At 40.2% G+C, this 14,793-nt stretch overlaps 1 protein-coding gene across 7 annotated transcripts in view; it reads right to left on the bottom strand.

Moving 5' to 3' along the window:
- The window catches only part of immp2l (inner mitochondrial membrane peptidase subunit 2), a 106,405-nt gene that overhangs the window by 82,387 nt on the left and 9,225 nt on the right, over positions 1–14,793 (bottom strand). For 4 of the 7 annotated variants that reach the window (XM_058396954.1, XM_058396956.1, XM_058396955.1 and 1 more), the window contains exon 3: positions 14,454–14,557. In XM_058396954.1, the coding sequence (XP_058252937.1) occupies positions 14,454–14,557 (104 nt within the window). Of the gene's footprint in view, positions 1–4,441; positions 5,907–12,607; positions 14,020–14,147; positions 14,203–14,453; positions 14,558–14,793 lie in introns of those variants that run through there. The other 3 variants (XM_058396960.1, XM_058396959.1, XM_058396957.1) reach the window with 3 other exon arrangements.

The following is a 14,793-nucleotide window of genomic DNA, read 5'->3' as shown; positions in this document are numbered from 1 at the left end:
AAAAAAAGAATAGAAACCTGAGGCACTAATTAACCCCAATTTCAGCTAAAATGTAATTAAGGGTACCTCCGTGTCCTTAAGAGATTATGCAGCATTTTCCTAACTGGCTGTTAGTCTAAGTAATATTCATGCTCCAGTTCGGAAAGAGCTGCTCTGTACGACTGCCCCTGATCAGAGGAGTTCATCCTGCACTGAGAAATCAGCTTTACTGAGATAGTATTACAATAAAGAGAAAGAGAGAGAGAGGAGATAGGAGATGGATAGAGAGAGAGAGAGAGAGAGAGAGAGAGAGAGAGGAATGAAGTGAATAAGCTGCAGAAGTCCTGCAGTACAGATGCAGGTGGACGTTTTTGCTGTGCCTCAACAGGTTACCTTAGCAACAACATGCTGACCAAATGCAGCCTATGAGCCTGGAACTCTGTTAGACAGCTCTAGCACACACACCACTTATTACAGCCACTACAAATGGAGGAGATTTTTATTTGCCTGATGTTCGTTCCAGTGAACTTCCACTGCCACACAGAGATCCACCAAATAAAAGATCTTATACTGCTGTATGCTCATTTACACTCCCTGCATGCCTCGGCATTATGTCTGGAAGTTCATGAGATATTCTAAGAATACACGAGCCATTATCATATTTCATGATACAGAAAGTAGAGCGGCGTTTATTAACTGGAGGATCGTGGTCCAGATGTGGAAGTGTATTTTAATGGACTGGACAGAATATTGCAGGAGAAACAAAAATGTATGGAAAAAATACTGTGTGTCATTAGACACAGAGAGAGAGAGAGAGAGAGAGAGAGAGAGAGGGAGAGAGGAAGAGGAAGAGGGAGAGAGAGGGAGGGAGAGAGAGAGAGAGAGAGAGAGAGGGAGAGGGAGAGAGAGAGAGGGAGAGGGAGAGGGAGGGAGGGAGGGAGGGAGGGGGAGAGAGAGAGGGAGAGGAAGAGGGAGAGGAAGAGGGAGGGAGGGAGAGAGAGAGAGGGAGAGGAAGAGGGAGGGAGAGAGGGAGAGGAAGAGGGAGGGAGAGGAAGAGGGAGGGAGAGAGGGAGAGAGGGAGAGGAAGAGGGAGAGAGAGGGGGAGAGAGGGAGGGAGAGAGAGAGAGAGAGAGAGAGAGGGAGAGGGAGAGGGAGGGAGGGAGGGGGAGAGAGAGAGGGAGAGGAAGAGGGAGAGGAAGAGGGAGGGAGGGAGAGAGAGAGAGGAAGAGGGAGAGAGAGGAGAGAGAGAGAGAGAGAGAGAGAGAGAGAGAGAGGGAGAGAGGGAGAGAGGAAGAGGAAGAGGGAGAGAGAGGGAGAGAGAGGGAGGGAGAGAGAGAGAGAGAGAGAGGGAGAGGGAGAGGGAGGGAGGGAGGGAGGGAGGGGGAGAGAGAGAGGGAGAGGAAGAGGGAGAGGAAGAGGGAGGGAGGGAGAGAGAGAGAGGGAGAGGAAGAGGGAGGGAGAGAGGGAGAGGAAGAGGGAGGGAGAGGAAGAGGGAGGGAGAGAGGGAGAGAGGGAGAGGAAGAGGGAGGGAGGGAGAGAGGGAGAGGGAGAGGGAGAGGGAGAGGGAGAGGGAGAGGGAGAGGGAGAGGGAGAGGGAGAGAGGGAGAGGGAGAGGGAGAGGAAGAGGGAGGGAGGGAGGGAGAGGAAGAAGGAGGGAGAGGAAGAGGAAGAGGAAGAGGAAGAGGAAGAGGAAGAGGAAGAGGGAGAGGAAGAGGGAGGAAGTGAGACAGGGAGAGAGAGAGAGAGAGAGAGAGAGAGAGGGAGAGAGAGAGAAGTAAGGACATTGGTTATATAGAAAACAGAAGAATTTCACCCAGGTGAAACTCCCCACTGATGTAGAACCTCCCCACTCTTAAGTCCCCCCACTGTTACAGTCTGAGCACACCCACCTGCCACGCCCTCCACACCTTGTACCATATTCTTTAAACAGGGTAGCATTAAACTATGTAACATTTCAAGTAAGAAATTCATTTGTTAAAGAAAATGTGAACAAAACATCTTCATTTGCTTATATCTGATATCCAAGCTCTGCAAAATCTGAGGTTAATTCTGTACATGGACTTTTATTACAAAAATAATCAGCACTACACTGCCACTGCTCGTGGTTTATTTTTATAAAACAGCACGTCCCTTGTGTCTTCTCTTTACTTCAGATTTTCCTTTAGGAAAAAAAATACTATCCTAGCCTAATACAAAGGTGATCTACAGCTTCCTGTGTAAACACTAGTAACCTATAGTTTCCTAAAGTTAATAGAAAAGTGTGAATCTGGAGGAAATAAAACCCTCGCAGCTCATTTTTTCTCAGCTCCATTTAAAAGCAGGCTAAAGCTACCTGGGGGGTGGCCTCGTCATTGCCTGGGGCTCTAGCGTAATCCTGGTATTTCCTGCTGGTCTGTATGCAGCAGTCGGCAGCAGCCTGCTCTGATCCCCGTCTCACACCGCGTTAGTCTAAAGACACATGGAAATGCGATGTGCGTTGGGTGGAAGGCCGAGAGACTCGTGTCTCAAGCACCGGGTCTCGTGAGGCGAAGTGTGAATAATAAAACAGGAGCATACGCCCTTATGGAAATGTTTTGATCGGAGTTGTATAATGCTGCCGTGATATCTGTTCCCTGCATCGTGTGAGTCCGAGTGATGCACTAGCATGAACGATGCGCTGTGTGGAACTGACTGAGAATTCCACACGAGCAGCAGCGGTGTAGTCTCCTGGGTGACCGGGAGTCCACTTGACATCACTTGCTGCCTCAGAAACCACCACTTTAAGATCCACACACCATCAGAAATGACCAGGTCTAGCTGTCAAGGCGAGTGTTTAATTTATTCTATATAACACGATCTGGAGGCTAAAGGCATCCTGCTACTCTGCTGCCAATTAATATAATAAGTGTACTTAAATTCACAATCATTCAGGCAGTTTATATGTTGGACATTCACCAGACAAAATTCATGGCTTATCAGTTTAGGTGTTTAATTAGGTGAGTTATTATTGGTGGAGTTATTACTGTAGCGAACACCTTGCTGCCCGGTGGCGCTAAGCTACGTCTACTGATTGTTGTTAGCCAGCTAGAAATTGCTGTCTTCAACTCAAAAGGGCTTTACAACAGCAATAATAAACAATTCATTCATTTATTTAGCCAAATTCAAATCATATGAAATCTTGGAAGTAAACAATGTGTTAGAATGAATGAGAGAGGAAGGTAGGGAAGAAAGGAAGGAAGGAAGGAAGGAAGGAAAGCAAAAGAAACAAAGGAAAGGATAAACAAAGCATGGAAATAAGGATGGAAGAAAGTAGATGAAGAAATGCATGGAAGCAAAGGGAAACGTGGATGGATGGAAAGAAAGAGATATAAAGGGACAAAAGGAGTAACAGAAAAGAATAAAGTAAATAATATAAAACAGGTAAAGAGAAGGAAAAAAGGAAGGAAGGAAGGAAGGAAAGAAGGAAGGAAGGAAGGAAGGAAGGAAGGAAGAAAATAAAAGAGGAAACAGAAATAATAAGAAAGATAGAAGGAAGAGAAGCGGAAAGTAACTATAAAAGGAAGGAAAGAAGTAAAGAGCCAGTCTGTTAATGAAGTAATAACTGGTTATTAACAGTTAATGTAAGACTCATTGATCTGATCATTTGAAGGGATCTGTTTCAGTTCACACTCAGTTTAATAAATACGATCAGGTCAGAACGTGGAGGAAATACATGCACATAAAAACACATTTCTGCACATCCTGTTTCAGTAAAAGTCAAATGGAAGAGTGTTTTGTGTTTATTGTGAGTGAGGTGGATAAATTCCCACATCCCACACCCCCACATCCCCACACCCCCACCCCCCACCCCCACATCCCCACATCCCCACACCCCCACATCCCCACACCCCCACCCCCCCACACCCACATCCCCACATCCCCACCCCCCCACCCCCACATCCCCACACCCACATCCCCACACCCACACCCCCACCCCCACATCCCCACAACAGTGCCTCTTCTATTGTGATTGTGTGGATTTCAGCTCTCCTGCAGATATTCAACGCTAATTGTAATTCATGATATGGTAGATGTGTTGGTTTACTGAGAGGAAATGGGTTTTGTGTGTGTTGGAGAAGGTCTTTTTTTTTTTTTTTACTCAAGTTTGTTTGTTTTCCTGCAAGTGCATGCATATGTCCTCTTTTAGTTGGCAGCACTCCTTGCTAAAATAAGTTCGTACGTCGCCTCAAGAGTTTTTCTGCTCTTTCTGGAAAGCTGTTGTATGATAGCATCCTATACGCTGAAAAACTACCTCTAACTTCCTGTATGTAAAACAACACAAAGTATAATATGGATAAAACAACTTCAAATCTCCTTATATGTCTTTAGCATAGCAATTATTCTTTAAATATATTTCAGGGCAAAAACACATCTTTGAATAGATTTTATTTTGTAAGGCTAACAGAAGGATGAATTCTGTGCTAAATTAATCAGTGCTCACATAAAGACAAAAAAACGTGGAGAGAAATGTGCATTTATACAAAGCTTTACAAACAGAAATAAGGACATCTTTTTCTTGGCAAAAATAGAATAATTAATTTTATTGTTTTGTTAATTGGAAGAAAATTTCAAAAGAGGTAAAAAAAAAAAAAATTCTGCCACATCTAAGCCATGGCAGTGTTTATGTTATTTTGATTAGCTTAACTTTTAAACTCAACTAAAAAACAAACCTTCTTAATTTTAACTTAAAAACTGTTCAGTGAAACAAACGAAGGTACCGAAGGCACAATGAAGCAGGATCAGAGAAACAGAGCGTTTTAAACGGACCATTCAACGCTATTTGGCAGCCATTAAATCCTGCTGCATGAGTACAAAGAACGGCTAATGGCACGATTACACAGGCTGAGGAGTCAAAGCATCAAAGACAGGACCAGATAAAATGGAGCAATTTGTCATTTCCAAAACACGCCATCATGCTGTGGAATACAAGCGAGAGTGAAATTCTGAAATACTCACACATGCACACACACACTCACATATGCACTCACACACACATACACATCCACACTTACTGACTTGTACACATATGCACACCATTCATACACACATGCACACAAACACACACGTGCACTCCCGCACACACCACTCACATGTGCGCACACACACACCACTCACACACACGTGTACCCACACACAGTTATGTACACATACTCCACACACACACATATATATAGAAGCAGCTGTTGTGTAGATTATATCTTTCCCCAATCTGATCCATTTCCGGTGTTTTCTACACATTTCTAGAAAGACACTACAGATCATTTAGATTTTTTTGCTTCATTTCTCTTAAAGAAAGGTCTAAAAGCTCTTACAAGAAAACTGACAAATCGTAACACCATATACAACACACAGGTCTCAAAACACAACGCAGCACAAAGCCACTCTATCTTTATCCGCTTAGTCCTTCAACTCTGGTGTCTGTGTATCTCCAGATACAAAAAGCAAGTGGCTTCAACTAGGCTTTTCATTTATTTATGACTTCTTCTGCTATGAAGCTGTCCTTTCCTGTCATGTGAGCATCACTTCTGAAAAACGTCCGGCTTGCATGACGTCTCTGCTGCACACCGATAGTTTTTTAACTAAATAAACACTGCAGCGTTCATCTTTATTTCTGCAAAATGAATTCATCTTCAGTTATATCCTTACAACAGATCAACAACTTCTAATACAAAGATATAAAAAAACAACAACAACAACAACAACCAAACTTCGAGACACCGAGACAATCAACCGAGATTCCTCAAAGCCTCTCAGAAGCTTCATTACGGCCCAACACGAAGCCCAGAAGTCTTGGATTCTGGCGAGACCTCGTCTGGTCCTGCGAAGCTTCATAAAAGGAGCATGAGCTGCAGCTGACGGCTAATCGCACGCAACTCAATCCAGCTCTGGTCTTTACACATCAAACACGGCTGAAAAACAAGAAGGAAGAAAGATTTTATGAATATTCAGCTTTCCTCCATGGCACGGATGGGACGGTTCTTGAAGTTTGATCTCGGTGACGTCTCGTTAAGCATAAAATGTCGACAAAACGTGAGAGACTATGAGGAGGAGGAGGAGGAGGAGGATAGGGGAAATAAAGCATGTTGGTGTTGTAACATCTGTGATGACAATTTATGATCAAGGACACAAAGTGTGCGCTTGGGAAAGAACTCAGCGTGGTGTTGAATTTGTTTTTCTCTTTGCCACGAGCAAGAAAACAGGAAGAAATGCAGAAAGGAAAGATTCTTCGAAACTCACAAACTGTGTTGTAATGAACTAGTAAAAGATCACCCAGTGGACTGAAGGGTTTGTCTTTCAAAAGAGCTCCTATAAGATATTAGTCTATATTCCTAAATATGTGACAAACAGAATGGCTGCAAACAGTTTTTTTTTTTTTCAATTATGCTGAGAATTGATTCAGCATCATGAGCAAACGCTCAGGTACGGCTTCTACTTGTTTGTGCAGTGGTGTATTAACAGCAAACGACTAACCTTTGGCAGTAACATACACATCACTTCCAGTTTTCATGACTAGAACTAATTGGGCATTTGGCCACTCGGTTGTTTCTTTGCCAGCTGTTTGTTATTGCATCATTAATTCATGCACAAGGGAGCTAATGAAAGCAGCAGTAGTAGGATTTAGATGTAGATATGGCTCCTGCATTTCGAGGTTGTTTGTCACCTCTTCACACGAGAACCGAACAAGAGCCAAAGCAGTAAAAGCAGGTCAGCATGAGGCTGAGGAATCCATGCAGGGCTCAGAACAGACTGGTCTACTGTTAAAGATACACAAATCAACATTTTTATTATTCTCACGCTTACAAATAACATGGACATATAGAGAACATGAAACGGTTGTTGTTTAAACACGTTCTTTAGACCATCAGTCGTCTAACATAAAATGTTTGAACAAGTTGTTTAGTCGAATTCTAGACAAGTAATTTAAATATGTTAAGTCTGATGTTAGAGAAGCTGCTTAAACAAGCTGTTCATTCTTGTCTTTAAAAAATTTTATTGCTGTATAAATTTACAAGGTCTCGTCATAGACATGTTTAAAGAAGTTGTTTACTCTCATCTTGACATGTTTGAACAATTTCATTAGTCTCGTCTTAGACAAGTCGTTTAAACCCGTTTACAAGTTGTTTAATCTTGCATTTGATAAGGTTTTTTAAATTAAAAAACATTTATTCATTCTCGTCTTAGACCAGTTGTTTAAACAAGTTGTCTAGTCTAACTGTAGGCAAGTGGTTTAAATATGTTTTCAGTCTCATGTTAGAGAAGCTGTTTAAACAAGCTGTTTGTCTTAGATAAGTTTTTAACAATTTAATTATTTTTGTCTAGACAAGTTGTTAAAGCAAGCTGTGTCATCTCAGACAACGTGTTTAGTCTCGTCTCAGACATGTTGTTTAAGCACGTTGTGTCTAGCGTCTCTTATTTAAATACGTTTTTAGTCTTGTAATAAAAAATTTGCGTAAACAAGTTGTCTGATTTCAGAGATAACCGTATGTCAGGTTACTGCAGTTCACAATCTCCACCTTCCAGCAGACACTGAAGCATACACACACACACTCTCACACACACATAGTCCCCAGAACACACACTCGCTGTCCTGCTCACAGTCACTGAGCTCATTCACAACACTGTAAAGTGTACATCTGACCACACCAAGCCTGCTTTTATTGTTTGATTTCCTGGTTTGTTTTTCCACTCACTACCAGTGCCTGCTTCTAACCATGACTCGTGACATTAAAGCTGTTTACTAGTATCTGCATGTGTCTTCGGCTCCATCAAAAGTACCTGATGAACAAGAATTGCAAAAAACTTTTTTTGCAAGAGTAAATGTGCCACAGAGAGTTTACAACAAGATGCCTAACATACAGGTCAGCATAAACCAGAGAGACAATAAGCCTAACCCTAGGTCTACAATTTACACCCTCATGCTGAATGCAAAGCATGACACCTACGGACAGGTCTGTCTACTGAAAATGAACAATAGTTAAAAGTCAGGAAAGCCTTGGTGAATCTAACAGAGTGAAACACCAGGGCCAGGTTAGATCACAAAACAAACAAACAAAAAACTCATGCCTACATTGCATGCCAGGCAATTAAATTCCTGGCATGTCAGAAACTCATTCAGTTTTCCATTTGGAGTTGTTTGGACAGTTAATCAGGCATCGCTGACTAACCCCAAGCCGCTCCCACCCCCTGCCCATACTGCTGCAGAAATTCCTTTAATTCCCAGAACTGATTGTTGACACTCAAATCAGGTTTAGAAACGGACTGCAGTATACACGATGGGCATCCTCAAGGGTTTGCTAGATGCTAGTTAACAGTTCAACTCTCGAAATTCTTTTATGTTTAATGTTTTACAGATTACACGTGAGAATTACATGAGAATTAAAGCCCATAATTCTATAGCAAAGTGTTAATGCGTGAAATATCCGAAACATCCATAACATCTCATTTCCCCGAAACGCCGGAGGCTCGGCTCTGTATTGACGTTGACCGAGGATGACGGCTGCAGGATGAATTTTTGAAGTGTACAGAAAGATTTTTAACCACCAAGATCTGTTCAAACGATGGACAGCAATTCATCTTTCGTCTGGACACACCGCCAAAACGACTAGAAAGGTTTTTAGGTAGAGGAAGTGAAAGATTCCTGACTGGCCGAATCAATCAAGTGACCTGAGACACATCGAGCTGTGTTTCACTTGAGGATATTGAAGACGTGACCCGAGACAAAGGGACTTTTTGTTTGAGAATGAGCAAGGATAAAGCTGTGTATGTAAATGTTCATGACACTACAGCTCTGCCATTATGAAGCCAGGGTGGATTTGAATGGATGCAGACTAACTTTTCCAATAATTTCTAATTTCACCTAATCGGATAATATGTATCTGAAACTGATTACGGTTATGATGCCTCTGCTTTGCTACCTAACGTAATTATGTCTTCTAATATGTGCTAAGATAACAGCTCAGATAACTGACCTAATAGCAAGATAATAAAGTTATGAAAAAATGGATCAGATATCATCACGGATAGGGAATGATGGATAGCAAATTCACCACAAGGAGCTCTCCATACCTCTCCTCTCTTACCTTTATCTCGATTCAGCAAATAAAGTGTTACAAAAAATCTGCTCTTGATGTGGTGAGAGCTCCACAGGTACAATTCTACATGCTTCCAAGATAATGATGGCGAGGGTGTGAGGTCAGATCCTAGGATTTCCAGAGAGCCACTTAAACCTCAATTACTCAGCTATGTGCTTGGATTGGACTTGTTTCCTGCTCACTTACATAAATAAATATATATATATATATATATATATATATATATATATAAAATAAATAAATTTAAAAGATTCTGCAAGGAGTGGCAACTTACAAGTCCCCGTTTTTTCCTGAAAAATTTTGCATAAAACTAAACATGACAGTCAACATATTATTGGTTTTCCAATATTATTTAATTTAATGTTTGTTATTTATGATCATGTTGTTTTTGTTTACCGTTTATAAAAGGAGCTGTTATTCCTATATGCTTCCCTGATATATATCCAAGTACCCTCACATTAAAGCTGTCATCTTGCACATTAACCTCACAGCATGGTTTCTTTTCAAATTCGGTTCATTAGAAAAATAAAACACCAACTGTCACTCTGCAAATATTTATAGACTAAGCCATAACTGATTCTGTTAAATACACCGAGAAATAAATAAAAAATCAACATAAAAACTAAAATACAAAAAAAACTACTGCTTTCAGTATTTTTTTTTAAGTAAACTACTAAATGCTAAAAACTAAAAATCTCAGTTTTAGACAGATCCTACTACATCTACCACTCCACAAGAACATGCTTTTCTAGACCTCTTACCATTTACACTCAAGCCTTCCAAAAATAGCGCCATCTATTTCCCTGTAAGGGAAGACTGCCATCTTTGGGTCAAGACATGATCCGGAGACTCCTTCTGTCTAGCACTTCACATACCAATCCAAAATATGTGAATCAGTCCCAACGCAAATATTTGGAAACCACTGCTGGGAGTGATTATGTGATGGCTACTCCTCCACTCTCCAAGCTTCTGAGAGTAAGCGAAGGACACATGTTTACATGATTAGGCATCTAATTTTGGATCAGACTGGTAAAGCTTGAAAACTAGTGCTGCTTGTGTTTACTAATATGTTGCAATAATTTCACTGGTTTATAAGCTTGTTAAATATTCACTGCAAAAAAAAATAAAGTGAGCATTTCCACCATTTCAGGTTTAAAGTGAGCAGGAGAGGGAGGAATAATATTATCAGCTCCATGGTATTTTCTACGTAATACCTTTTTTCAAATCAGTTGTGTAACTTCTACATAGCTAACATGTTTCCTGTTATTCTGCTGATCAGAGTCTGCAAACACATCCCTAGAACTGACTGGTTTAAGAAGAAATCTTTAACATTATTTTTTGACACTCGTTTGTACACTTATTTATTCTTTTATGGATTATATTTGGATAAATATGGATATATTTATCCTTTTTGTCTCTTTTAGGTTGAAAACCCATTTCTTTTCAGCCAAACTTATTTGATTCTATTTCTAATAAATATAATTCAGTGATGTTGAATATATACAGTATAATGTTACCTAAGTCAAGTATACACTGACAAGTTTTACCTCACTACTTCTTCTTTGGGCTTTTCCCTTCAGGGGTCTCCACAGTGAATCATCTCTCTCCACCTATCCCTATCTTCTGCATCCTCAACACTTACACCCACTAGATTCATATCCTCATTTATTCCATCCATATCTCTCCTCTTTGGTCTTCCTCTTTTCCTCCTGCCTGGCAGCTCCATGTCCAACATTCTCCTACCAATATCCTCACTCTCCCTCCTCTGGACATGTCCAAACCACCTTAATCTGTCCTCCCTAACTTTGTCCCCCAAACGTCCAACATGAGCTGTCCCTCTGATGTCCTCGTTCCTAATCCTGTCCAACCGTGTCCCTCCCAAAGAGAACCTCAACATCTTCAGCTCTGCTACCTCCAGCTCTGACTCCTGTCTCTGTCTCAGTGACACTGTCTCTAAACCATACAGCATGGCCGGTCTCACCACTGCCTTGTACACCTTTCCCTTGATTCTCGCTGAGATTTTTCCATCACACAGACCTCCTGACACCTTTCTCCACCCATTCCAACCTGCCTGCACTCGCTTCTTTACCTCTTGACAAGTTTTACCTTACATAAATTAAAAAACAAATGAGAGATTTGTTGAAGAGGCGAGGCTTACAAGTCGAATCACTTAATATCACAGAGTCCAAAACACCAGAGCAAATTATTCCAGATTTAATATATCTTTTCGATAATAGCTTTTAATAGTTTTGTTAGAAAAACACTGCTCTTTTGGCATATTTTTGAGTAATAAACCATAAGGTTTTGGAGACAAATACGCAAAATGACAGGTCTGGTAATATCTTATAGTTTTATAATAAAATATAAACAGATTGAAAATGAGTGAATAACATGGTAGTGTACAGTCATGTAGTGATGATTACACTGTTTAAACATGTGTGTATATTATTATTATTGTTATTATTATGTTCTAAAACACATAGTAAGTGGTCCAAACAATAACAACACAGTTTGTGTACTCATTGTGATGTGGTTTCAGACACAGCCGTGTATTAAAGACTCTGAGGACGTAATTATCTGCTGTTATTGTTGCCTCATCAGTAGTAGAGTTGTGTTAGAACCTCAGCACTGTGGTGTGAGTTTCCTCTCCTCATGGTGTTTAGAGCAGCTCTGAGGCTGATAGTAGCTGTTTAATATCTCTCTAACACTCCAGCTGAAAAAAAACCCATTATAAACAACAGAACTGTCACACCTCTGTGCTTTTCTTGTGTGTATTTTTATTACCTGAGCTGTTCCATGTCTCTGACTGATCTGTGTATTTTGCTGTGTGATCTGTCTCGTGGTCTCGGAGTTGTCTTTCAGCTAAAATTTCAATCTGCCCATTGTGATGGCTCTGAGTGTGAGGTACAGTTACACCACTCACAACAGCTCAGAAACACTATGAGAAAGACAATCTTTTTAAATTCCCTGACTCAGAAATAAGGGTTAATGCCTTTTTTTCTTGTTTTGTTTTTATAAAGCCAATACAGCTTATGCCTCGTCTTTAAAAACAAACAAACATGAGGTGTCAGTTTCTGGTTTATGAACACGTTGTGTGGTTCTACTTTTTCAGTTATTTATGTATTTCTTATTTTTTGTTATCATTATTTGAATTATTTTATAAAGAATTCTATGTATTTTTTATATTTGCGAACATATTACTACTTTTATTATTATTATTATTATTATTATTATTATTAATAATAATAATAATAATAATAATAATAAATTAAAAATACTAATTATGGAATTAATAGATTCATATTACTGATGTATTTTATTTCTGCTATTGTGGCAGTAATAACACTGTAGTATTCAGTGTAGTAACAGTGTATAACATTCGGCTGCATTAAATTATTCAGTAAGAAATTACAATATAAATTTAATTTTAAAAGCTTTTATATAAATTAAAAATAGACAATGCTGACAGTGCAACTAATACACGCATATTTGAGTAAAGTGTTGAGTTCAAAACAAACAAGATCCATCAGAAGATGCTTTTAGTTGAGTACTGGCATCTGAATGAGAGCAAAAAGCCAGACATAAACAGGGCTCAGCTGGCCATGTACTTGATCAATGAGAACTTTTAAAGCTAATACTTGTGGCCTCCCTCAGCGGTCCAGACAAGAGCGTACTTGGCTAATTGGAGTGGAGCTAATAGCCTGTGCTGCCTGACTTACAGCAGAGTTATGTCGACAGGCTGCTGGATGTGAACAGGCAAATGAGGGAGAGCACAGAGCACCTTGTCTCCCAGCTCAGAGAGGTGTGTGTAACCTGCACTCAGAGGTGACCACTCGGTGTGAAAGTGTCTCTGAAGGATCCACCTGCGGCCAGAATTCTCGTTTCTCACATCACAATTAAAGCAGAAAGCAGGAAATTGAGTAGGACATGAGACTCTAATTTGGACCATCTACAGGCATGGCTGGCATCACTCTCTCTCCCGAGCTCTCACTCTCTTTTACACTCTCTCTCTCTCTCTGTCTCCCTCTCTCTCTGTCTCTCTCTCTGTCTCTCTCTCTCTCTGTCTCTCTCTCTGTCTCTCTCTCTGTCTCTCTCTCTGTCTCTCTCTCTATTACTCTCACTCACACACACACACTCACGAGAACAGGAGTGAAATGGCGGACTCAAGCCTAAATACAAGACCAGCCATTTGATAAACGCACTTGTGCTCATCTGTTATCTGAGGTTTAAAAAATCACGATCTGGAATCCGATGATTTATTTTGCTTCCTAAATTCTATACACACACTGTTCAGAATTAGACTGAATAATTATTGTATAATGCTAAATTTATTCCAGACTGAGATATTCTATTTCACTCTTAACTCAGCTAATAAAAAGCAGAGGTGTCATACATGCATCCCACAGGCCGCAACACGACCCGGGAAAGGTTTTAAACCAACTCACCAGAAGAACTCACATTCTGTCTTCTACATTAAAGATCATATTGTTAACTGTAATAGAAAAGAAAGATTTGAAACAAGTAGAACTCGACACAACAGAAATGCAACCAAGCATCCCACCAGCAACAAGCAACTGCTTCACTCGTTCTTGTCTCAAATCCACTTAAAACCACTTTAAACAGAAACAAAGATATTGTGAAAGGAAGCTAAGAATGGATGGATCGATGACATAGAAAAAATATGAAGCCAGGAAATTGACTTTGAGATCCTAAACATGAAAGTGTCAGTACTTTGTAGGAGAAACTGAGAGAAAGCTGTTGAAGAACTCTTCAGATATTTTGACCTTGCTTTGACCTTCACCCTGTCTGGTGGTCAATTTCAAAATCTAATCAGTTGATTAAATCTAACAGATATTCAAGCACTCATTTGGATATGAACAGATAATCTGAACGTCTCAACCACGTAGTAATTCTCTTTTCTTTTCTTCCACTAGGGAGAAAAATTGGAGAGCAATAAAGTCAAACCTCAGTGTGGTAATGAAATGTTATAATTATATACAGTTCTTCAATAGGAAGCTAAAACTGTTATGCTGTAACCGTGACCCATTTCATACTTACTTTAAGGCTTTCACAGCAAGAGGGGGAGGGAGTTCTCTCATGTCAATATCATGGGCTATTGTGTGTAGACACATGAAAAATAAACCAGCTGAAAATTCAAGATAAATGTTGATAAAAGTAGTATAAAAAGAATAAAAAAGTGGTTGATGTGTACGTGTGTGTGTGTGTGTGTGTGTGTGTACCACATGAGCTAATGGTCAGGAGAAAAGAAGTGTGTGTTGGGAATATCTCTCAGATTAAGTGCATGTGATGTAACTCCGTCGCGTCCCACATGTCCTCCGAGTCAATTAAATCTCAGATACTCACACGACTGATACGATGTCCCCACGCTGCACCTCATAGTTCCTCACACTCCAGCGGTTCAGAAGAACGACGTCAGACGACGAGGCTCCCTGAGGGTTCAGTGAGGGCTGATGGGAAGATTAAAAAAAAAAAGAGTTTTTATTACACACTCTCCACTTAGTTTCAGCTTTTACTTGAAGCAGGACACAGAACACACACACACACACACACACACACACACACACACACACACACACAGGAAAAGACCTATCATCTATTTGAATTCATTTAGAAATTCAGCATGAGCTATATTAAACTTAAAGCAGCAGTTTGTAATTATTTTACAGTATTTCAGGATTTCTCT

The sequence above is a fragment of the Hemibagrus wyckioides genome, linkage group LG08 (assembly GCF_019097595.1).
Source record: "Hemibagrus wyckioides isolate EC202008001 linkage group LG08, SWU_Hwy_1.0, whole genome shotgun sequence".
NCBI classification, from domain to species: domain Eukaryota; kingdom Metazoa; phylum Chordata; class Actinopteri; order Siluriformes; family Bagridae; genus Hemibagrus; species Hemibagrus wyckioides.
This window is presented reverse-complemented; position numbering and strand designations above follow the sequence as displayed.